The 21,836-nt window shown below is 49.9% G+C and overlaps 7 protein-coding genes and 1 pseudogene across 7 annotated transcripts, besides 12 other annotated features; all 8 read left to right on the top strand.

Annotated features, from left to right (window-relative positions):
* Nucleotides 1-21,836: a sequence feature (heterozygous, non-Esmeraldo-like haplotype).
* Nucleotides 21-84: a sequence feature (A-rich).
* Nucleotides 438-461: a sequence feature (AT_rich).
* Nucleotides 462-486: a microsatellite.
* Tc00.1047053506575.70 (hypothetical protein, conserved) lies at nucleotides 560-2,563 on the top strand (the record flags this gene model as incomplete). The annotated part of the gene is made up of 1 exon (XM_805377.1): nucleotides 560-2,563. The coding sequence occupies one exon, from the start codon at nucleotides 560-562 to the stop codon at nucleotides 2,561-2,563; it is 2,004 nt and encodes a 667-aa protein (XP_810470.1).
* Nucleotides 1,563-1,588: a microsatellite.
* Nucleotides 3,251-3,308: a microsatellite.
* Tc00.1047053506575.60 (hypothetical protein, conserved) lies at nucleotides 3,354-5,336 on the top strand (the record flags this gene model as incomplete). The annotated part of the gene is made up of 1 exon (XM_805376.1): nucleotides 3,354-5,336. The coding sequence occupies one exon, from the start codon at nucleotides 3,354-3,356 to the stop codon at nucleotides 5,334-5,336; it is 1,983 nt and encodes a 660-aa protein (XP_810469.1).
* Nucleotides 6,033-6,054: a microsatellite.
* Nucleotides 6,282-6,307: a microsatellite.
* Tc00.1047053506575.54 (hypothetical protein, conserved) lies at nucleotides 6,347-6,649 on the top strand (the record flags this gene model as incomplete). Its single annotated transcript, XM_805378.1, has 1 exon — nucleotides 6,347-6,649. One exon carries the CDS (start codon nucleotides 6,347-6,349, stop codon nucleotides 6,647-6,649), a length of 303 nt encoding a protein of 100 aa, XP_810471.1.
* Nucleotides 6,878-6,903: a microsatellite.
* Nucleotides 7,323-11,573, top strand: Tc00.1047053506575.50 (hypothetical protein, conserved; the record flags this gene model as incomplete). The annotated part of the gene is made up of 1 exon (XM_805375.1): nucleotides 7,323-11,573. One exon carries the CDS (start codon nucleotides 7,323-7,325, stop codon nucleotides 11,571-11,573), a length of 4,251 nt encoding a protein of 1,416 aa, XP_810468.1.
* Nucleotides 11,633-11,684: a sequence feature (T-rich).
* Nucleotides 11,835-11,883: a microsatellite.
* On the top strand, nucleotides 11,967-13,931 carry Tc00.1047053506575.40 (uncharacterized protein; the record flags this gene model as incomplete). The annotated part of the gene is made up of 1 exon (XM_805374.1): nucleotides 11,967-13,931. The coding sequence occupies one exon, from the start codon at nucleotides 11,967-11,969 to the stop codon at nucleotides 13,929-13,931; it is 1,965 nt and encodes a 654-aa protein (XP_810467.1).
* Nucleotides 14,276-17,758, top strand: Tc00.1047053506575.30 (annotated as a pseudogene).
* Nucleotides 18,080-18,108: a sequence feature (AT_rich).
* Tc00.1047053506575.20 (hypothetical protein, conserved) lies at nucleotides 18,316-18,687 on the top strand (the record flags this gene model as incomplete). The annotated part of the gene is made up of 1 exon (XM_805373.1): nucleotides 18,316-18,687. The coding sequence occupies one exon, from the start codon at nucleotides 18,316-18,318 to the stop codon at nucleotides 18,685-18,687; it is 372 nt and encodes a 123-aa protein (XP_810466.1).
* Nucleotides 18,898-21,836, top strand: Tc00.1047053506575.9 (hypothetical protein, conserved; the record flags this gene model as incomplete). Its single annotated transcript, XM_805379.1, has 1 exon — nucleotides 18,898-21,836. A coding segment is annotated over one exon (2,939 nt), but the record flags the coding sequence as incomplete, so codon positions are not given.

Here is a 21,836-nt window from a genome sequence, read left to right as displayed (position 1 = left end):
GGCTTTACATATAAAATGTATTTCCTTTTTTTGTTGTTGTCTGTTTGTTTGTTGTTGTTTTTTTGTTTTTTTTTTTTGTTTTTTGGTTGATTGATTGATGTTATGCGATTTCCTGTCATGAGGGAGGGAAGTGTGTGTGTGTGTGTGTAGGATGCGCACACAACATGTGGCGTCCCGGATTTTCCCGCAACCGAAAGGGAGGGGGAGGTCCTTTTTCTTTGCCTTGCTGTGCGTATTGTGTACGCGTGGGTCGGTAGGCATGCATGTACGCATTAATTTTTGACGTGTTATTTTTTTTTTTTTTTTCTTGAAACAACAAGTTGGTGAAGAACAGTTGGACCGGAAACGGAAAAACGGCTTCTTGTGGGGGGTGAGAGGAGGAGGAGGGACGGGGGGGGGAAAAGGAGACACAAGAACGTTAAAGGACCACAGACGTGTATATAAATTAATAAATAAATAAAATTATTATTATTATTATTATTATTACTTGTTGATATTTATTCACATAGAAAAAACGTAGGTTTGTGTGCAGGAAGAGCCGGTAGAAAAGGCATTGACAATGTCATATCAACTTTATTTACACCGTAGCTTTGATATTCAATTATCTCCTGTGGCGGCGGCGATTATTGACTGGGCACCTACGCGTCGTGATGGTCAGGTGAGTTCTGATTTATCGTCTGGTTTATCATCCTCAGGTGAGTCTACAAATACCATGGGAAATAGAAAAGGGAGTAAACCCGCTCGGGATGGGGAAAATGAGGACAAAATGGGGAAGTTGATGTCTCGCTCACATGCCGTGGAAAGTCCCTATGCGACCGGTAGCAGCGAAACTGTGTCTTTGGAGGCAACTCAGAAGGCACATGGTCCCACAGGTGCCTCCATGCCCGATGGTGGCCCACGGGAAGTGCGATCCAGCCACAAGCGTATGTATCCTTGGTTGGGCCAACGTCGTTTGTTTTTGTTGAATTCCTACGCAGTGGTGCCCTTGGTTACACGTGGGAGTCTCAGCTTGAACGCAGGACTGTTTGCGGGTTTTGGTGTCACAGGTGGCGCCTCATCCCCCGCATCCTCCATTGGGACGTCATGTGTCTCACCGTCCACTGGGCGTGCCTCCATTTACGCATCGGACGTGCTACAGCTGGAGTGTATTTGGGGTCGGATGCAGTGGGCAGGTGTGTTCAACGTTGTCTGCTTTTCGTGGCCATCGGCATCGTTGCCTCTCTGTGAATTTATCGGCATGACTCCCAGAACGGATTGGTCGATGCAAGTGGATCGACTGCTCTTCAACTGGAGTGGTTTCTGCCGCGTCTTTGTTCGGCGTGGACGTCATTGTCGTCGGGATTCTTTGATTTCATTGAACTCCCCGGCGGATTCGGCCCTCTCGTCTCATGGCGATGTGAACGCGGCACAGTCGTGTGCCGCGAAGAACAATCCGCCACCGACACCCCCGGTAACTTTGACGTCACGTGGGGACACGGCAATTTCCGGGCAAGATGAGCACCACGCACACCCGCGTGCTGTGAAGAGTCCCCACAGAACGGAACGCCCGAGGGCTGCTGCTGATAATAATAATAATAATAATAATAATCAAACCTACAACAAGAATAATCATCATCACCTTACTGATGATGATGAAACTCCACCCGATAGCGACGGAGGCCAAATCTCCAAAAGACGTAAGAGTCGCGACACAACGGCATTGAGTCATCTGGCGAGGAAAAGTTCTCAGACCACCTCACACGGCGGGGAAGGCTACAGGTGGTGGCGTCTGGAGGAGCTCCGATGCGGGGCAGGCTTGGCCGTAAAAAACGACCTAGCGAGTGGTGTGAATTTGTACTGTGGCTGTAGTGCTCACTTTGGTAGGGCGTTAACTGTCTCTACGCATGTGGACGTGCTTCGTCGCGCGTGCTGCTCCATCACATCCACCACAAGCTCTCTCGATCTGGCCGCACGTCTGCGAATGAACCTCATCACCTGGCACCGCACCGAGTTGGACTTCGGTGTTGGCTGGCGACCGTTCAAACAAGTCTCTGGCCTTACCTGTCGACTCTCTCACTCCATGGGCCGTACATCTGTCGGCATCACCATCAAAGATGTTGGCACTCAGTACAAGCTTTTGCGTTGCAGCCGGTGTGCCAAGAGAGAAGAGCATGAAGAGCGCCAGGAGCAGGAAGGACGATCGTGGCCGTGGCGGCGACGTGACTCTCATGATGACAGCATGTCACAGGAGAATGTTGGGGGAACGACTTCTGTTCCGACATTATCCACGACATGGTCCCTGTCGGACTGGTACGACCCGTACGTTGGGTGGGTGTGGCGGTTGGGTGGATCGATTTTCAGCTCCGCTTCACTCTCCTCTTCACCTTCTGCCGCCTCTCCCGCGGAAGGTGTGGCGGCGCATGCCCCGGGCCTCCGCAAACGTCTGTCGCAAGCCATGCGAGCGGGTCTTGACTACGCGGATGCACTCTCTCGTCAGACAGAATTTGACCTTACTCTGGGTCTGGCTGAGGAGCGAAACTACTCAAGAAAACCGCGCTGCTTTGTTGTTCTCTCAGCTCATTAGATGGGTAGGGGGTGGGAGGGAAGGAAAGAGAAAGGACCGGTGCTAGTGGAGGGGTGATGATGACGCGCCAATTAACGACGGCCCTCGGGTGGTCCCTTTATTCCTTCCCCATCTCGGCCCGTGTTTATAGAATGTTTTATTATTCGACTTATTCCATGCCAGGTGTTGTGATTCTCTTGCAGCGTTAACACCTTCCCCTTTTTTTTTTCTCTCATCGTTGTCTTTTATTCAATTTTGTGTTGTGGGCGTGTTATTGGGTGGATGTTTTTTTGTTAATTTTATGTATTTTCCATGTGTGTATGTGTGTATTTTACGTCTATTTCCTATTCAATTGCTAGGGGATGGGGGAGGCAAAAAATTGGCCGGCGGACTTCTTCCCCTGCCTCCTTTGTGTGAGTAGAGGCACTGGGAACCTGCATTTTGTGTTGTTGTTTTTTTTTTTTCTGTGGCTTGCTTTGTGCACACACACACACAAACAAAAAAACATGCCTTTTGTGAGGAAGGAACACAAAGCCCCTTCACCAATTGTTTTCTCCGTTCACCCTCTGTGCGACGGTCTCATTGCGCTCCCAAGACGCAAATCTTACGTCGGGGTGGAAAGACAAAAAAGGAAACAGTGAAGGAGGGGAAGAAAGTGAAAAGAAAGGACTTCATAAATTGAGCCACTCTTCGTCAATAGACACACCTTATATAAATACGTATATATACATATATATTATATATAATAATTATACATAAATATATAGTTGGTTAGTTACTACAGAAACTTGGCTAGTGGTGATTGTGGAAGATGCAAACGAAATCGTTGGATATTCTGCACGCCTGTGAACAAGGCGATAAGAAGCACCCTTTGGGAAAATGCCCGCCAGAAAATTTTTCCCTGAGCTGCTACTCAGCAATAGAAGGAGGAAATTGTACCGAAAATGGCTCTGCAGAAGTTCCCAGAGGTAATGGGAATGGTTGCATGCAGTTTAGAGAGACGTCCAACGGGCCGAACGGCTTTGAGACACTGCCGGTGATGGTTAATTCCCCCAGTAGGGGGTACGATTCTGTGGAAATTGCTAATTTGAAGACGGACTATCGCCCCATGACATCTCCTAGGGATGGCGACCCCGAATACGAGTATGTACTCTGTATTGTAAACCCCGGTTCAGGGGAACGTGGCGTCGCAGAACACGTGTTGGATTCTGTACGTGCGGTTATTGGAGCGGATCGTGTAGTGACGCTTGACGCGGCGCTCTTTGCGGACCCAACCCCGCTTTTGGAGGCTATTCGCCGCCACGCCGTACGTTCCATTTCTCAGGAAAGAAAAAAATCAGCCCTGACGAGAGTCACTGCCGGTGGCAACAGCGACGCGGATGCTCGTGGCGATGGAGTTTACAGTCGGGGGTTGGAAAGGCGTGGCACTGTCATTGTTTGTGGTGGTGACGGCACGGTGTCGTTTGTCATGGAGCAGCTGGACGCCGTGCGTGACATGATGCAGCGGACGGAGAGGGGTTCCTTTGAAGCGGGCGCAAGGGCTAGGGGCGGTGCTTTAAAACCGCGTTTTGTGCTCCCCGCCGTGGCGGTTCTTGCAATTGGAACGGGCAATGACTACTCCAACTGTGTGGGGTTTGGTAACGGCTACTCGCGTCATAAACTCTCGTGTCTCTGTTGCTGCATGGAGAATGCCATTGAGCCGCTTATTAGAAACGTTGTCACTGCCCCCGCGATTCCTTTTGACCGGTGGAGAGTACAACTGGTGCCACTCACGGCCATATGGGAGCAGCAGGAAAGGCAGCGTCAAAAGAAACAGACACCTCATTTAACGTTAGGGACGAAACATGAAGAACTCGTTTTATCTGTGAATCCGCCAAGGGGCGACATGGAGGAAAAGAAGATACAAGAGGAGGGGAAAAAAGAAGAAGTGACGGTGACGGAGGACACGGTGGATTTATACGCATTGGACTGGGATGCATTGGAGGCCGATGAAACATGCCGGAAATATAATTTTATCAATTATTTCAGCATAGGCTTTGATGCGTATGTGCTTCAAAAATTTGATTTTTTTAGAAGGAAACATCCGAAGTTTTGCTCGACACGAATGAATAACAAACTGGTGTATGGCGTGTATGGTTTGAAGGCTGGGACCCGTTGTTCATCTCTGCGCCCATGCATTCCACAGATATGTGTTCCACAATTGGCGCAGCATTCCCCTATTCACACAGAGGCATCCCAAAGATCTTCTGGACAGACGACGGAGACAAAATCCATGATGACCTTGTCGTTGCCAAAAGGCAGCAAGACGTTGCTTGTCACGAACGTTGGTTCGTACGCTGCAGGCACACGTCCATGGAAGGAGGGAAAAGGTAAGTTGTATCGTGATGATCATCTTGCACAGCCAATGATCATCACTCCTGTCTGTGTGAATGATCATAAGATGGAGGTGCAGGCTGTCGGGGGTATTTTTCAGATGGGGTTACTACAGCTGGGGATTGGCAAGGGGGCCTCCAAATTGGCACAGACACGGGAAATGTTCGCGTTCGTCCTCTGCAACCCAACAGACATCTCCAGGCGTGAAAACCCGCGGTACGGTGAGGAGATGTTGGCTGGAAAAGAGGGGGTCGAGGAGCACACACCCCTTTGTATGCAACTTGATGGTGAGGCGATTGGGAGGATTAACTGCCCAACTGTCGTTCACATTACGGAGTTGCATCGACCCCGTGTGTATGTACGCTGCCGCAACCCGAGGGTGGTTCGGTACCCCATCAAAGACGAAGAAGACGCATTTTAGGTTTTTTATTGGAATGTTTTATCCCAGATGTGTGTATGTACCTTCAGGGATTTTTACTGTTTGCCATTCACCGTCTTTATAAAAAAAAAAAAAAGGAAGATACATTGGTCGAATGAAAAGGAACGGATTTCTCTATCAACATTCTCACTTTCATATTCATTTATTTACGCTGAACCCTTTTTCTTCTTCTTCTTCTTTTGGGGGCACAGCGGCTGTTGACTTTTGCATGGGGTATATTTTTGCGTATGCGTGTTTGTTTTTTTCTTTTTTATATATACAGTCCATTTATTATTTTGTTCATGGTGTCACTGAAGGCGGTGTGGTGATGAGTGGTTGGCAAATTGCATGCATGGGATACACATGCCCCCCCCCCTTATCTGTGCATCTTTTATGGGCGTTTACTTTCTTTGCTGGGCTTGCTGTTGGTGTTGTTGAACGTTGGTGGGAGGAAGGGGGTGGACAGTCACAAGCGTGCTTGATAGGGGTGTGTGCGAGTGCAGCTCATTTGAGCATTCTTGCTTCTAAGTGTATAGCTTTTTTTTTTGGTGAATTCACGTTGTAATCAGTAACGAGTGCAGTTCCTTTTATTATTATTATTTCATGGTTCCCAATCCCACTTACTCCCTACAAAAAACATCATTTTACTGAAGGAAATCCGGCAGTTGAGGACCGTAAATATGCACAATTTTTTTTTATTGTGTGTGTGTGTGTGTGTGTGATTGGGCAAACCGCCTTTCTGGAACTGTAAAAGGAGATGTCGGCTTTGTTTGGACTTCCACCCTTCTCCCGAAGTGTCATCTCCCTTTGTTGTGGTCATTTCTCCCTTTTATGTAGGAATAGAGGGACAGGGCATCTCTCACCCAGGCGTGTACACACAAATACATACACATACACATATATATATCCCATTTCCATTCTGGTAGTGTTGCCGTGCGTGTGGCAGTCAGAGAGAGAGAGAGAGAGAGAGGGAGGGGGGGGGAAAAGGTGGAGAATAAAGGAAGGGTCACTTTATGGCGATTCACACGCCATGGATTTTCTTTGCGGTTATTGGTGTGCCGCTCTTCATGGTGTATACAAAAGCGAAACGCATGGACGCAAAGGAAACGCATGAGATTCAAATGCGTGTGAAGTACCGCGCTGAGTTTTGGAGAAAAGGCAATGAATTTGTTCGGCTCCATGCCAACAATGTACAGAAGCAACTGATAGATACCGCAGATAAGATGATTGGAGTGGAAGTCCCACGGTCCTCTTTAGCTGCATCGGAGAATGATGTGAAGCCATGGTGGCGTGTGTGGGCAGTAAACCAGCAATAATTCATTAAAGGCGGTGGTGAAGCAAAAAGTGAGTAAATTTGGCACGACGGGTTAAAAATGAATGATTCCACACTTTCACTCGTGCATGCATTCACTTATCATCATGATCATATCCTTGATTTAGTGCCCCACGTGTCATGTCAATTCCCCTTCATAATTACACATTCGTCGGTATTTTCCTTTATATCGGACTCCCTGCGTTGACGCGGATGATGATGATGATGTGTATTGTTGTTGTTGTTGTTATTGTTGTTTGTCTTTTCTGCTGGTTGCGTCTATGCGTTCGTCATGAAGTTATTTTCCTTTTTTTTTCTTTTTCTTTTTCTGCGTCTTCTGTAAGCGATGACTCACTGGGGTGCCTCTCTGTTTTTTAACATTTAAATCAGATTGCATGGAAAAGGCATTACTTTGCTTTTTGCTGTGTTTTTGTTTTTCTCCTGTTTTTATAGCGTTATATATATATATCCGGAATAGTGTGTGTTGTGACGTAGTAGGAGTAGGAATAGTAGCGGTGGCGATACTGCTCTTATAACCTCCCATTTTCTCTCTCTCTCTGTGTGTGTGTGCAGAGAGAGGGGAGTGGGTTTCCCACTGAGAAGGTGGGAGAGGCCACAAGAAAGAAAGAGGCCGTTTGGGGTGGGGTGTGAGGAAAAGTGGAGGAGGAGACATAAAAATGGGCTGCCGCCAGTCCGTGGCAAAACGGCCCGTTGCCCCGCAGGAGGCGGCGGCGGCGGCACAATACGGGGAGTCCGGCAAATTCGGCGAACACTGCAACGCCTCCAGCGCCACGGCAATGGAACTTACGATGCGGGTTTCCGCGAAAAAAAAAGTGCATGACGCGGGGAACAATACCCCCCACGCGGGCGAGCAGCATGTGACAAGGGGAAAAGTCCGATGGGTCAGTACGAAAAAGGACTTTGCCGCGTCTCACCGGGAGCTGCTGGGACGCTTCTGGGAGACACACGACATGGAGCGGCTCTCCACCCTACTTGTGCGCAACGTCCCGGTGAGCCTGCAGGAGACGACAACAAGCACCAGCTTTGCGTGGACCTCTACACAACGCGAGGATGGGTCGTCGATGACAATTTTTTCACCCAATGCAATCACCGTGTCGTCGCTTGCACCTTTAGATGGACGCCGCACGCGCTCCGCACGTCGCAAACGGGCTTTACCACACCACTCACGTTGGGTCTCTTTACTCCACACTTTCTCGGAGCCGCACCTTGGGGGCGGGGAAACCGGTGAGCACGTTTCCACCTCATGTGCGCCCGCGCATGCGCGAGAGGGTGCGGGGGCATGCAAATTGAGCGGAATGCGCGGGCATATGCATCCACTCTCCGGCAGCGGGTCTCCAAATGACGCTGATGTCGGGAGTTGTAGCGCCCATGTAGATCATGGCGCCGCGACAGGATGTGGGTATCCTGGGGCGAAGAAATTATTTGCCTTCCGTCTCTCGGAGATGCCTTCGACAGGAAAGGGTACGTCATTCCTGCGGAAGCGTAAGATGAATCCCTGTATGGGTGTGCATGCCCAACGATGGGATCGTGTAGAGTTCTTTTCACCAAATATTCATTCTATTGCCATTGCTGTGGCACAAACGCAGCCGAATTCTGCCAATTCCTTTTTTACGAATGTAACAAGTCCCGGGTCTCCACTTTCTAGATTGAAAGAAAGTCACGCGACGTTCAATGCGTCATTTGATACAACCAAAGTGCTTGCACCTGTTCTTTTAACCGAGAGTCTCTCGTCCACCGTCTCGCAGATTTCTTTAGGGAGTCCGAGAAACGCCGAGCATTCGACGCGTTTTCCAGGGAGCAGTCTTTACTGTCATTGTCTTGCATTGCCGGCAAGTCACATACAAGAGCTGCAGGCAGGTGGGGAGCTCATCCCGACAAGTTTTCTGTCGCCCTTTGCTTCCACATCTTTTGGCGGAAATGCGTTGGAAAAGACCACTGTAGACATGGATGGATCGCCCTTACATGATGCAACTATTTGCTCAGGGAATGCTAACATGACCCTTGACAACAACAAAAACAACAAAAAGAGTGCGTCGACTGCCAATATAGAAGCGAATGTACCACGCGCCTCTGTTTATGGGACGCAGGGAAAAATGGAGTTACAGAAGCTGAACTTAGGGGTCCGGGAGCTCATTTCCGCAATTGACGAAAAGAAAAAGGCGTCTCCTCTGCGAGAAGATACGGGGGGTCACACGACGAACATGTGTTCATCCTCCGAATTACAGCAATCACACGCGCCAAAGACGATCCTCTCAGGTATTATTGTCAGCAGTTTTGATCTATCCATTGATCCTTTTCGCTGGAGGGAGGAACAATATAAGTGCAACACTATCAAATATAATGGCGCGAGGTCATGCGTTCGAGAACAATTTAGGGAGGGAATTGTAACACGTGTCATGTACGGTGGGGTATTCGTTGTGGAGTGCACCAGTCATTTGGCTCTGCAGAAGCTGGAAAAGGCGCTTAAATTGAAAAAATGGTCCGATAGAAAAAAGAAAATTTCGGCATTGTCAAAAATAACAACGTTTCCTCGAGATCACAATAGTAATCATGTCCGTGATGGGGCAGGAAGGGTGACATCTAGCAGCTGTTATAATTCCGGTATGGAATGTAGCAACGGTGGAAGTTTCCTCGAATACAAGTCGTGTAATGACGCCAATCAGCTTGAATTGTACCGTGTTGCGTACTGCGTGGGTGGGATGCAGATTAAGTGGGAGTCTTACCCCAAGACGGAGGAACAATCCCCTCGTTCAGACATGATCGGCACGCATACAGGATGCCCCACACTGACCCCGTGGATAAATCTGAAAACAGTGATGAAGCTTGCACATTCATGGGCACGGCATCTACTCTCCACCCCAGAGTTGGCCGAGCCGCTTGCGGTGTATGTACAGAGTTTTGTAGGTATTATTCCCGCCTTGCGGTTGGTATCCGACTGGAATTGTCAACTGATGCAGCTGTTTACGGAATCCGAGGATCAGGAGGATGATGATGATGAGCTGAGCACGGACTGTGGGGCGGGTATTGAGAGAGGTGGCCTTCCAGGAATGGAGAATAACTTTGGGGAAGCTTCGCCTTTTGAAGACTCTTCAGATCTCTCTACCAAAACCGGTGGCGGTCTCTCTGTTCCCACCGTATTGTTTACATGTCGTCCAATGACACAATATTTTAAAAGTGATGGTCACGTCTCGAAATCAACACTGAGAAGCAGTGCAAACATCAGCCTTATTACATCCAAGAGAACAAGCGAAACAGCGAGGAGGCCATCTTCCATAGAATCCCTACAAAAGCATCCAAGACCAGAGAGGAGTAGGAGAGCAACGGCAAGAGCAATACACGAGTCGGTTCCAAAAGTCGACCAGTGTAAATCTTCGGCACGGCAGCGGGAAGGAGGTTTCTTGACCCCGCGTGCGAAAGGCGACAACCCACATGTACCGCGAACAGCAAAACCAAACGAAAAAAAGGAAGGAACAAATGAGAGGAATGTGCCTGTCACGGAACCGATGATGAATGAGCAAACAAAACTGGAATTTCTGACGCCCTACCTACCACCTCCATTATCTTTTGAGGGGGAAGACGGTGAGGCATTCTGGGAGAGATCCATGCTGGAGGCCATGGCTCTAGAGAAGGAGCTGAAGGACGTCATGGATGCCCGTCGAAAGGCAGACGATGAGTTTTATCGATTGAGCGGCATTATTCACAGTTTGCAGTGTGCCTTTTTGCCCAATTCCCAATTGGGTGAGATTGAGCCACTTTGTGCGTATCTGCAGACCGCCATTGATGATCCTATGGAGCTACCGCACAGGTGTTGTTACTTTGCTGGTCCGGATTGGTTTTCATGCCTTGCTGCCGTCTTGACAAATCCAAGGAATTCCATCGCTGCTGTTGACATTTCTTACAGATTGACATTTTCATCTCTTCCACAGCTTGGGATGCTGGCCGGCCTGCTTTTTCATGAGTGTGCGATGCCGTGTCTTCAGCGGCTGAGCCTGCAATGTCGCAGAATATTTTTTTTAAAATGTGGTGAAAAAAATGAACTCAGTAGGAACGAAAAAGTAGGGAAACTTTGGTCCCGTATTATTTCCAGGCATGTATCAAAAAAAGATCATGAACGAAGACCAGAATTCTCTCGCCCGACCTCCATTGGCTTTGATGAACCACGACGTGGCCCGCCCTTCTTTCTTACCCCGAAACAGGCGAAGAGAGTGCTGGTCATACTGACGGAGTCCCTACTAGACAACGCCCGGCAGCCGCACTTTACGCTTCAGTTGAGGGAGTTCCCCTACAAATCATTCGAGCGTGATTCAAAGGTATTTCATAAGGTCTTTCATGTCTTCAGCAGGAATTTCATGCGCCACGCCACCAGTAACGACAATAATAATAATAATAGTCACCCTCATCATCATGATACTGACGGTGCTGGTAGGAAGACCAAAAAGAAGAAAAATCGAACGGAGGAGGAAAATGCGTTATTGCGGGATCGGGAGAGTACCACTTCTTCCTGGACGGATCCCCCAGAAGTTGTGTTTAGTAACGATCCCCATCCGATTCAATGCGCATGGGATGAGGCGGAGCGCCAGCCGCATTGCATGCTAATGCGTCATCGGGAGTTTCTCCCCACACGCTGGTCCGCACACCACAAAAATCACCCCTACGCCGGTCGTCATGAGGAAAAGGACCAAAATCATTCATCATGTTACGAGAAGATGTGGGTCTATGGGCTTGGCTCGGAATACCTGGAGTTTGCCGTGTTTTGCGAATTGGGAGCCCAACTGTTGGAAAAGGCTCCGGAAATATTTGATGCGGTGCAAGCGGCTCTCAGCCACCGCGGCGCAGGAAAGGGCAGCAAGAAAGGGTCGAATGGTGGGAAGTTGCTGGCGCAGACTGAGTTCCTTCTCACTTGTTAACTTGACGTCGCTCTTGTTGGACGCCCTGAAAAACTCAAAAAAAGGGGGTGAGAGGCCATGAAATGAAAAGGAAGAGGGGGTAAAGAAAGAAAATGAAAACAAAAGAAATGATGAATCTCAAAGTCCGCATGCATGTCCATATATGTATTCCTACTTTTGCTTTACCGTATGGCGGTTTGGTGTTTTTTGTTTGTTTTGTTTTGTTTTTTGCTGCGACCCTTTACTCTCATTTATGTGCATGCTTGTTTGTGGCTTCAGCCTTTGTTATTATTGTTATTGTCGTTGAATGTTGTTGTTATTGTTGTTTTTGCTCAGCGTGCTTTTGCATTGGTTCTTTTTGTTTGTTTGTTTTACGCTCCCCTGTCACAGAAACAGAAAGACACGCACACATAGATGGAAAGGGAGATAGGAAGGAATGCCTTCACGCGTAGGAATTCATCAGGTGGTCGGCTGTGGTTTTGTGCGAGGAGGCTCTTGCCGCGGCTTTGGTTTACCCTTTTCATGGTGTTGTTTTCCTTGTTTTCATTCTCGCTCTTGACCTGGCAGACGCTTTTTCCTTATTCAGGCAGGAATAGAAAAATTAATACTTCCCCCTTTGCTTCTCGTGTCTTTGTTAACGCCGCCTCAGGCCGTGCTATGGTTGGTGTGGGTGCCAAGCCTGGTGTCATGCTGCCGATAGCCCCAACAGGGCGTTTAACCACCTTTATTATACCGTACAGTGGCACTGAGGAGGAAGAGGGAGAAGGAGACGCTGCCGATGGTGCGAGTGATATTAACGTAAAGATGCGGGATGACGCAGGGACACCGCTGCAAACCGGTGGGTATCGTCTTCACCGGGATGTATGCCTTGCGGGAAATGGGACGCGGCTGCAACTTTATCGGCCTTTAGGAAATAAAATGGTAAAAGAAGATGAAGTTCTTTTTATTGCACACGGCGGGTACGATTCCGGAGTCTTGAGCCGGGACTTGACATCTCTCTTTGTGTGGCTACAGCAATGGGAGTTGCCGTTGGGTAGTCATGGCGAGTCACGCCTTTTTCTGCACACAGCAGGGGGGAAGAAAGTTTGGGTTCCGCGCACGAACACCATAATCTTAGCGGTCGGTGGTAGTGGCGGTGATCGCTGCAAGGATGTGGAGAGGGCCCGTTTTTACCGCACCCGTCTCCTGCATTGGATCCGTGTGGTGACGGGCCATTTTCGACTGTCGCCATGGTGGAGCGATCATAGAAGCGCTGCAGATGACATGGCTGCCACTCGTTACGTGGTGGTGAGACTGTCAACCGGCAAGAATCAGGCGTCCACGTCAGTGGTGTCATCATCGCTGCGTGATTTGGGCTGCTACGCGTATGTCGTGCGGACGGAGGTGGGTTTATCTCGTTGGTTTCCCTCGACTTCGTTGGCACACCGCCTCCGTCAGCGATGGATGCAGTACTTACATCATCGGCATCGTCGAGCAGAGGCGTTCATTTCAGATCCAGTTAAAGCTGTGACTTCCATGTGGGGCGCGCAACCACTCTCTCCGGTGCTGCGCCGTATGATTATTGACGCCGTGAGGAGTGATACAAAGAGGGCTCGTAGTGGTGATAATGAAACTGGCTTTCTTCTTGGGGACACATCCTCTTTTGAGCCAACGGACTGTCGTTACGGCGAAAGTCCAGACGCGGCTACGCTGTCTCGCACACTGACGGAAGTGTCTTCCCTGCGCAAAGCGAGTCCGCTGCGGATCACCGTGTTGCTACCCTGTGCGACTGAGCAGTATAACGTGGGGGAGATGGCTTTGTATCTGCACGAGAAGTTTGGACGAGTGAGTCGTATTCAACTTCTCTACATGTATGGCGGCAGGCCGGAGGGTGCTGACATGAGTCCCGTGGTTGTGTCCCTTGCGCATGGCGACTACCTTGAAGTATTGCGACTGTTGGCGCTGACCGATCTTTTGATCACTTCGCACGGTGCGGCATTGGTTTCGATGGTGGCAATGCAACCGGGCAGTGTTGTGGTTGAACTGTTTCCGCGTCTCTGTCGCTCATATACGTACCTGGAATTGGCTGTGGCGATGCGTGTCGTCTATTTCAGCCACGAGGGAAATAGCCCTGAGGCTGCCAAGACGCATAGTCATTCATTTACGCCTGGTAATAGGTTGGTGATGTTTGCCGCGAATGAAACCGTGAACGAGTCCGTTGGTGCTGCTGACATGCACCCGTATCTCCTGCCCCTTTTTCACCCCAATTCTGCATGTCATCATTGGCGTTCCACCAGTGTTTCTGCCCTTCGACTCTATCACTTGGTGAAGAACGGCCTATCTTCTGTGTGGCTTCGCAACGGCCGCTTCTCCGGTGTCATGGCGTTTGATCGCCGCTGAGAAGACATTTCCAAAAACGAGAAGAAAAAAAGAAAAAGGGGGTTGCGTGGAAGGATGAGCATTGTCTTTTGTGAATACTGTTGGGGGTGGTGGAAATGAGCAAAGAGAATTTTTTTTATTGTTGTTGTTTTTGTTCTCAGGTTTCTCGTCTTTGACGCTGAGGGCTTTTCCATTACTTTCATCTCTTTTTATCTTCTTTTTGTTGATTTTTCTTTTTTCTTTTGTGTGTGTGTGTGTTCCTGTGAAGTCGTTCCGTGTGGGTCGGTACGAGGGCGAAGGCGCTTAGGTAAGAAGGACGACACGTCTGGATTTTTTTTTTTCCTTTTGAGTGTGTGTGTGTTTACATGTCGTGGCTTGACTCGCCGTGGGATGGTTTGGGGACGACGGGGAATGCGGCCATGAGGAGTGCCGTCAGCAAAGGCATGGTGTCGGTAGACACAACAACTTCCGTGCCACACGATCAACAAAAACAACAACAGCAGCAGCAGAAGCCGCAACAAGAGCATGCGCCGCTGCTACCTCCTATTCAGCTACCCAAGGGTCGGGAGGTGTCAGCACAAATGTCTGTCATGAGTGCCGAGAGTGGTAAGGAATGTGGGGCGGATGACGGCAAGAGTCAACGGACGCGATGTCGTCTTCCCAAGATTGATCAGGGACGTCGACCCAAGAAGCAGCAGCTGGCGCTATGTAGGCAGTGGATCTTGTCGCACCGCGATGAGCAGGCGAGAGCACGGGCGGTTGTTGACGTGGCTCGAGAACTTTTCTACAGTGTTATGGTGCGGTGCAACTCTTCCATTGTAGAGGACGGCTACGATCAGATGCAGCTGCTGGCACTTAAAACGGCCGCGAGTTGTTTTCTTTTAGAGGAAATTGTGAAGGCGCTCCCACGACATGGGATTCTCAGGCCGTGTGTGGGCTTTTTGCTTCGTGCTGTGTATGTGCCGGACACGCCGGAGATGCGAGATGCGCTTGGGGGAACGCTGGCGTACCCGTTCATGTTGCAGAATTTCCCCTTGGAGCCTGCCACTCGCACGCTGCTCGCCCGGTACGCACGCAAGACGTACTTCATTGCCCACCACGAGCTGACGCAAAAGGTGATTGTTCACGCCCATACCAATGTGTCCCGCCTGCAGCACTTTAAACGTCTTCCACGTGTCTTTGCCTTGATGAGTGTGAACTGGGTTAAGTTCCTACTGCGCATTATATTAAGGGCATGGAGACATTTGTGTCTCGTGCGGCGGCAGAATGAGCAGAAGCACCGCGCCAGGTGGGCACGACGGTTTGCAGCGGAAAGAATACGATTCGGTGTGCAACGGTGGCGTGTGTACGCAAATATCCGGCTACAAGGGGCGGAGGCGGGGGAGGTTATGAAGGCACGCATTGAAGCCTTGAAAATGAGCACGCGGAGCCTCGAGAATGAAATCAACGCCCTCTCGGAGGAGAGCGCGCGGCTGAGCGCGGAGATCGAATCGAAAGCGGAACTCCACGTCCTCTTCGGGAAGCGTATTTCCGAGATTGAACAGGAGTACAAGAATACTTTGGAGTGCGTGCGGGAGATGGACCGGGTCGGTAGCCGTCTGCTGGACTCGCTGCTGCTCAAGACGCCGTTCCCCGCGGAGGCAGAGACGCTCTCCCCGCTGGAGCTGCTCGTGCTGTGGGCCAACACAACACTTTTGGAGAGCCCCCTCGGCCCACTGTTTCTCTCCTCTACTGACGAGGACTTTGTAGACGCCATTGACAAAATTGCGAGCAAAGAAAAAAACAAGCAACAAATTAACGTGAGTGAAGTCGCCGAAGAGGATCTTCCCTTTAACCCGCTGCTGACGGAGACGCCAATGGTGAACCTGCCGATGCATTGCTTCCTGGCGCTCATTCGCGCAATGGACTACGAAGCCGGTCCAGGCAAGGAGGATCTCAAAATGGTTTGCAGCTCCGAAATGCGGATTCGGTCTCTGCGGTCAAAAATGGAGAATAACGCCGAGGCGGTGGACCTGAAGGATCCGGAAACGGCCGCGATATTAGAGTCGGAGGTAGTCGTGGGACACACCATCGTGGAGGCCTACGAAGCTCTCACAGGCGGCACTTGCATTGTGACAGGGGCTCAGTTGATGACAAGGAAGCGTGGGATTCAACTCTTATTTCTTGCAGCTCTGATGCGGCACTTTTCGAATTGGATGGAGAACCAGGTGCGGAAGCAACGCTCTGTCGAGGATAAGCGCCCATCACTTGCCACAGCCCCAACATTAACCACCGTCGAAATGGATTTACTGGGGGCTCCGAAGAAGGAACAGGAGGAAGAGGAGACACCCACGGTGGACAGCCACCTCGGTGTGCGTGACCGGAAGTATTTTGAGTGGTACCACCCCCCGCAGAATCATGTCGACTGGATTGCGAGAGTGCAGAACCAGCGGCAGTGGATTGCCGCGTCTTTGAGTGCGTTGCACGAGGCACTGAACGTCGCTCTGGAGCCTAACACCCTCGTCCCCATGGAGGTGCAGGGAGAGTCACCCGAGTTTTTGGAAAACGTGACCCTGAAGCGGCTTTCCGACATTCTTCCAAAGAAGGCGATCACATCGGGCACCTTCTTTCTTCGTCTCGCGCGGGTTGTAGAAAATGCTCTTCCAAAACTAAGTGCCCTCTTCCTGCAATACTCACTAGAAGACAGGACCGCTGACGGTGGTGGTGATTTTAGTAGCGGCAGTAATAGTAGTAATATTGGGTCTCGTTATATCACGTCCATTGGCTTTTGGAACCTGCTGCGAGACTGCCGTGTGGTTGGTGGCCCAGGGAAAATTAACCGCGCTATTCTACGTCAAATTCTTGGGAATGTCTTTGGAACCAGCGTGGCAGCTGCTGGCAATGGGCGGGTCCGTGAGGGACAAAATTTACCGCGGGCACAGAGGCGAATTCTTTCAGCGCTGCTGTCCCCGGTGAGTGATGTACGAGGATCACAGTACAGGTTGCGCTTCAATGCAGCGGAGTTTATTGAGATTCTTTTACGCTGCGCCCAAGCGTGGGATAGCCTGCGACACCGACAGATTGAAAATGAATCGAAGGCATTTTGTAAGAAGACGTCGGCAGTTGACACCAACACCGCATCCCTAGCCTCGCTTCCGGGGAAAGGGTCCGACGTCCTCACAGATGCGGAGGCGGATGATACTGTGGAGGATGCAAAGGGGGAGAAGAAGGAGATCCGTTATGAGGCGTGTGACATGACATGGGCGCTGCGACCAGCTGCAGTGCGGGAATTTTTTCATGAGTGGATTGTTTCGCATGGCTTTCGTGGTCCGACACTGGATCCGTTTCACCGTGCCCTGCGTCACCCGGCATTGAGGGAACACATCATGGCAATATCGATATTCTTCTCAGTTTATTCACAATCTACACGACCCCTAAGGAGGCATATGGAATGCCGACAAAGATACCAGATATGGAAACAAGTATGCGGAGATTGGTACTCGACAAGCCAGGAAGCAGTATCCAGCAAAAAGAGAGGGATAGTTTCGTGGCCGGTGCGATGACGTCTGTGCAGAGCGGCAATCCAGGTATCGTACGTGTCATGACCGTGAGGGATGTAAAACGTATGGCAAAGGATTTTGACTGGCTCAGTATTCGTCGTGTGACGAGCTCTGTGATTGAAGACGCCTTTTTTGCGATATGTCCGGACACGGAGCATGAGTTTGGTCTCATTTTCTTTACCGAATGGCTCGACCTGCTGTGCGTGATCGCCCAGTACCATAACCCTGACCCAACAGTACCCCTCCACGAGAAGGTTCCCCCTTTTTTTAAGGAGCATGTCACTCGGTACCACAGGGGCGATCACTGAGGGGAGGAAGAGGAAGAAAAGGAGGGTTTGGTGATTTGTATGCAGTTTTGTTTTTGTTTTTTACATCCTTTTTGTTTGCCCCTACCACACTTACAAGTTTATACGGGCTTTTTACTTCTGCTTCTAGTTGTTTGCTCTTCATGCTTTCTTCTTGTCTTCTGTGAAGGAGAGGCTGACGGGGAGAGCAGGTATGGCAGTTGGATCATGTATACTAGAAGAAAAAAAAAAAAAAAAAAGTGGAACTGAAAAGAGTGTGATGATGCATGAAGATTATGAGGACAGTTTTTGTTTGTTTGTTTGTTTTTTTACCTCCACAATGCCCTTTTTAATTTATTATTTAAATTTTTTTTTCCCCCTTTTTTTTTTTGTTTCACAGCTGCGATATGTATCTACCGTGCTTTTGAATCAAAGTTTTATACGTGTTGTTGTTGTTTTCTTTTTTTCCCTCCCCTTTCTTTATTTTATTGTTCCTGTCACCATATATAACACATGCATAAAGAGTCTTTTGTGTAATATTAAAAAAAGGGGGTGGCGTAGAGCGGTTGCCTTTGTGGGAAGATGGAAGGGGCGTTGGTGCAGACAATACCGTCCGTACTGGCTGCCGGAGGTCATGTGCAGCACTCGCTGATGCGTGTGGAGCTCACGAACGGCATTGTGTTAACAGGACGTATTCTACAACTTGACGCGGTGACAATGAACATGAAGTTAGACGCCATCACAGATATTGCCGTTCGTCGTCGTTGTGGTGGTGGTGGTGGCAAGAAAATGGAGTGGGAAACGGATCCGGCAGCCTTGCGGTGCACCAGCAGCGTTGTTATTCGGGGTTGTCACATTCGTTACATTGATTTCATTGACGAAGAGGCCAGTGGTGGTCGTGGTCTGCAAGAGTTAATAACAGCGGCACGTACGGTGCGGCCTACCCTTGTCTGATGTCACGGGGGGGAATTTGTTTCCTCGCCCCGTTGCTGTCGGGTAGCCACGCCGGGGCGACTTTTCTCTCTTTCTGTGTGTGTGTTTGTTTGCTGAGATTGAACATATGTGTGCTCGGACTAAGAAGACGGTGGCGAGGGGGCTTGGCGTCTGCAGAAGTTGAGACGGAGACGGAAGGGAGCCACTTCCTGCCATTTTGCCAGTGGATGCATGTATGCTCATGTTGTGTCGTGGACTTCATTTCTGCATGTATTCTTCTGTCTTCTTTCTCTCTTTCGCACCCTTTTTTGTTTGTTTGTTTGTTTTTCTTTCCACATCGCCATTTCTCTGTACTTAAACGCACGGGAAGAGAAGAAGCAAGTGGTGTTGCTGATTGTTGTTGTTTTTTTTTTTCCTTTACTTTGCGTGTATTTAGAAGAGGAGATGCTGCGTCGTCTTGTTAGTAGTCATGGCTGTAGCAACGGTGGTGGTACTAGCGGCGGCCGATGTGTCCGCCCCGTCAAGGAGGAGCCGCCTGTTTTTTCCTCCCTTGTGTTACAGAGGCGTTTCTCTTTCAAATACGCCACGAAGTTGCAACATGATGAAATGCGGCAGCCGTTTTATATCCATGAAAAGAGGCATGGCATTTTTAGTAACGAAAAAAATATCAAGAAGTCAAGACGCGGTTTACCTTTTATCACCCCACTCTACACACGCCATATGAACCTGTGGGAAACCGACACGGACGCATCGAACAATCGTTTCTTTCGCGGATACGTCTTTGGTCAGCGGGAACTGCATCAACTTCTCGGTCGTCCACACGGGTTTGAGGCGAACAACACGGACGGCAGCAATGATATCTCTGCCTATGAAATGACCACCGACCAGCGATATAAGGGTATACCGCGTCCGGCGATAACAAACCTGCACTATGAGCCGGAGTGGAACTACACACTCTATCGTGCCGGGACACACGGGTCGCAGCTTTCGAATCCCCGCAGCCCGCTCACGGCAGAGGTTCTCGGCGATGAGTTGATGAAAATACGCGACATTAAAAGCTTTGATCACTGTAAGGCGTGGTTTGATCGCCTACAGTACCTCATTAAGCTTCACTACGACGCGGTAGGGGACATTGGAGAATTTAAGTCCCGCCATACGCAACATGTTCACGAGTTTTTTGTGGCCTTTCATGATGCCTTAAGCAGCTTTGACTTTGGCGACTCGTACTTGTTTGAGCAGTTTCATGCCGCGCGTCCGAGCGAGTTGACGGACCTCTTTGGCATCTTTCTTGAGATGGAGTCAAACTATGTGCACGAGGACTACTGCCCACGCTGTAGTCTACCATACAGCACAACACGTTACTGTGGTGAGGGCGACGCGAACACGCCATTCCGGAAACACCGTGGACGGTGGGCACCGCATCAACGATGGGGACGTGAATGGTACGCCGTTGTGGCACGCCGTGCGGAGGCACTGTGGTACCGCGCAACAGAAGACCCATACTTTGGCACGCCCCAACACACTCAACGTCAAACGGAGGCCTTGTTGCGTGTATACGTACAGACGAAGCAACGAGGGAAAGCAATTGACTTTATGAACGCGTTACGAGGGAGCAAAGAGTTCTTGCTGGGATCCATATGCATCACACCCGAAATGCAGGAGTCGTATGACCGTCTGCTTGATACGACGCCCCATCCACATCTCCTTACAAATGGCTTCACGTTGGAAAGTAACGCGGCAAAGTACACAGGCGAAGTGCAGAAGGTGCCTTTTTCACCATTGCAGTTTCGTATTGACATGGAGATGAACAAGTACAGACGACAACAAAAGGAGGAAGGGGCGGTGCGTGTGCCGCCCGCCATGTGGCGAATTGACACCTCCGCAATCGTTCCGTACAAGGTGGATCCAAAGACAAAGCGCGTCATCAATTGGCGTGAGGTGAAGGAAGGCATTGAAAAGTCTTTCTTATCGACAGGACTTCCAAAGGAGGCGTACACAGGTAGCGAGTGGCGGGAGATGCTGCATCTGAAGTCCATCATTGCAGGCCGCGCAGCCAAGGCGGCAGAACTAGAACGAAGGCTCCATACAGACAAGGTCAAACTGCTGGAAGTTGCATCTAAAAGTAAAATCGCCTCGGAGACTAATACTAGTACTAGTAGTAGTATTATATTTCCAGATAAGGACGGTTATCATGTCTTTGACACGAGTGTGGCGTCACTGCGACCTTTTGGAGTCAGTCAGTCAGGTGCTGTGTTTCAGTCTGTCACGCATACATATCCCTCGCCCCATGCTGTGCCATACAATGACCCAGTGCATGGTAAACAATTTATTCTTGATACAACAAATGAGTCGTGTCACCTCTTTGGTGGGTTTGAACATGGTGATCGTCTTCTGATTCGTGCAAGGAAGAGTGATGAGAATGATAACAATCCGAACAGCGTCCTGGCGGTAAAAGGAAACGAGTTTGAGGTTATTGTACTGGGAGTAAGTAAAGAGGGCAGTGACTCGGAGTGGCAACTTTGTGCGATGCATGTTGATCCAGCACTACAACGGGAACATGGAATTGTTTTTCTTGGCACGGATTGTGTCGAGATCCATGAGCGGTGGGCATCTGTGCGTTACGCCGCTGCCGCGCCACATGTGAAGGGACGTGTGACACTGTTGGAGGAACGGCGTACCGCACGTGAAGAGTCTCTTGGACAAATTGTCGGCGTTCGTGACGGTGTCTTATTTGTACAGTGGCGCTTACTTCGAGGTGGTGGTAGTGAAATGGACCGCAGCGTCGCCGAGCCCATTGGGACGGTAGAGCATGTACGGAATACGTACCAAATCACCGAGCAGGGCGTGGAGGAGTTAATGCATCCTCCCTCGTGGCGTACACCGTTTCGTAACGACTTTGCGGAAGAAAGACTGGAGGAACTCAGGCAGGCGCCTTTTAAACGGGAGAATTGGGTGTCCCTCATCCAGGGACGCTACACACCGAAGCATAAACGATTTGGATACACGCAGCACACCACGATGGATGACTTTGAGACGAAGGAGTACAAAGATCGCCTGCTCTCAAAGCAGTTTTTTCATAACCCGCAGGCCTTTGAAGTCATCCCAGACCGTCGCGATCGGGCCGTGACGTTCGGGGGAAAATGGGAGTATCAACGCACGCATGGCCTCCC

This window comes from Trypanosoma cruzi, genomic scaffold (assembly GCF_000209065.1).
Source record: "Trypanosoma cruzi strain CL Brener 1047053517105 genomic scaffold, whole genome shotgun sequence".
Classification (NCBI taxonomy): domain Eukaryota; phylum Euglenozoa; class Kinetoplastea; order Trypanosomatida; family Trypanosomatidae; genus Trypanosoma; species Trypanosoma cruzi.
The sequence above is the reverse complement of the archived record's forward strand: the minus strand, read 5'-3'. Positions and strand labels throughout refer to the sequence as shown.